Below are 935 nucleotides of genomic sequence, written 5' to 3'. Positions count from 1 at the left end.
TAGGATGATCGCTCTTCCACTAGAAGCTCTTCCAAGGGACCGAGGTAACCGCGCCCCCCGGGACAAGGAAGTGCGCGTGCGTTTGAGGGGAGGGCGCCCCAGACGAGATGCCTCCTGCGCATGTGTGACAAGAAGGCGTTCCTAGATCGTGGAGGGAAAGCTTCTCTTCCCGAGAAGGGGAGGTGTCTCTTTGGCCTTGGTAGGTTTACGCCCCATTTAGGCTGTGGGCATTGGTATTTCCAACCCATCTCTCACCAATCCCCCAGGCACTGTGCACTATCCTTACTCTGGGTTGCTTTGGGTAGTTACCCGACCTGGAGTTTAATGGCCTTAACATATCAAAAGAGGGCCTTAGAGCCATTGATTTCTAAGTTGTCTTCTACTTCCAACAGTAGTTCAGTATAAATTAACACAGTGTTTCAGATATTTCTGTTTCGGTCATTATTGTAACGAAATCTTTCCCATCAAGCTCTTTTTCTTCCTCCTATGGAAAAACTGCTACTGAGGAGAAAAATACAAATATGAAATTATCTTCTAGAGCAAAGTTGCTCATAAGAATGAAAGTTAAAGAATTGCTTTTCTGCAGAATCCTGCAGTCCTAAAATGTCCTACCTTTGGCAGCACTTCTAACCTGGCTCTTGCCTTTTCAATCTCTAGAGTTCCCCCTCCTATCAAATTTTGACTCTTTTCCTTTCGCCATAGTTTCTCTCGTACTCCCCAACTTTTTTGCTTTGGGTATAGGCATAACCAGACATCTAAAAAACTCCTTTTCTGTTCTTCACAAATCAATGGTGTTTGCGTTATGCTTAATCTGCCAGCAGGGTTGCTTATGAACTTGTTCTTCTCTTTAAGGCAATTAAAAAACAGTGGAATGGACAGCAATTATTGTGGTCATCCCGTGTTAAGCTCCTCTTCAGCAATGTATACATTCCTGC

The 935-nt window shown here is 44.4% G+C and overlaps 1 protein-coding gene across 1 annotated transcript in view; it reads left to right on the top strand.

The window, feature by feature from the left end:
• The first annotated feature begins 871 nt into the window (after positions 1-871).
• Positions 872-935, top strand: part of SLC35A5 (solute carrier family 35 member A5) — an 18,783-nt gene continuing 18,719 nt past the window's right edge. The window contains 1 exon segment of the mRNA XM_007458159.1: positions 872-935. This exon segment is cut by the window's right edge and continues 8 nt beyond it. Coding sequence (XP_007458221.1) covers positions 872-935 — 64 coding nt within the window.

This window comes from Lipotes vexillifer, unplaced genomic scaffold (assembly GCF_000442215.2).
Source record: "Lipotes vexillifer unplaced genomic scaffold, Lipotes_vexillifer_v1.1 scaffold1303, whole genome shotgun sequence".
Lineage (NCBI taxonomy): Eukaryota > Metazoa > Chordata > Mammalia > Artiodactyla > Lipotidae > Lipotes > Lipotes vexillifer.
This window is presented reverse-complemented; position numbering and strand designations above follow the sequence as displayed.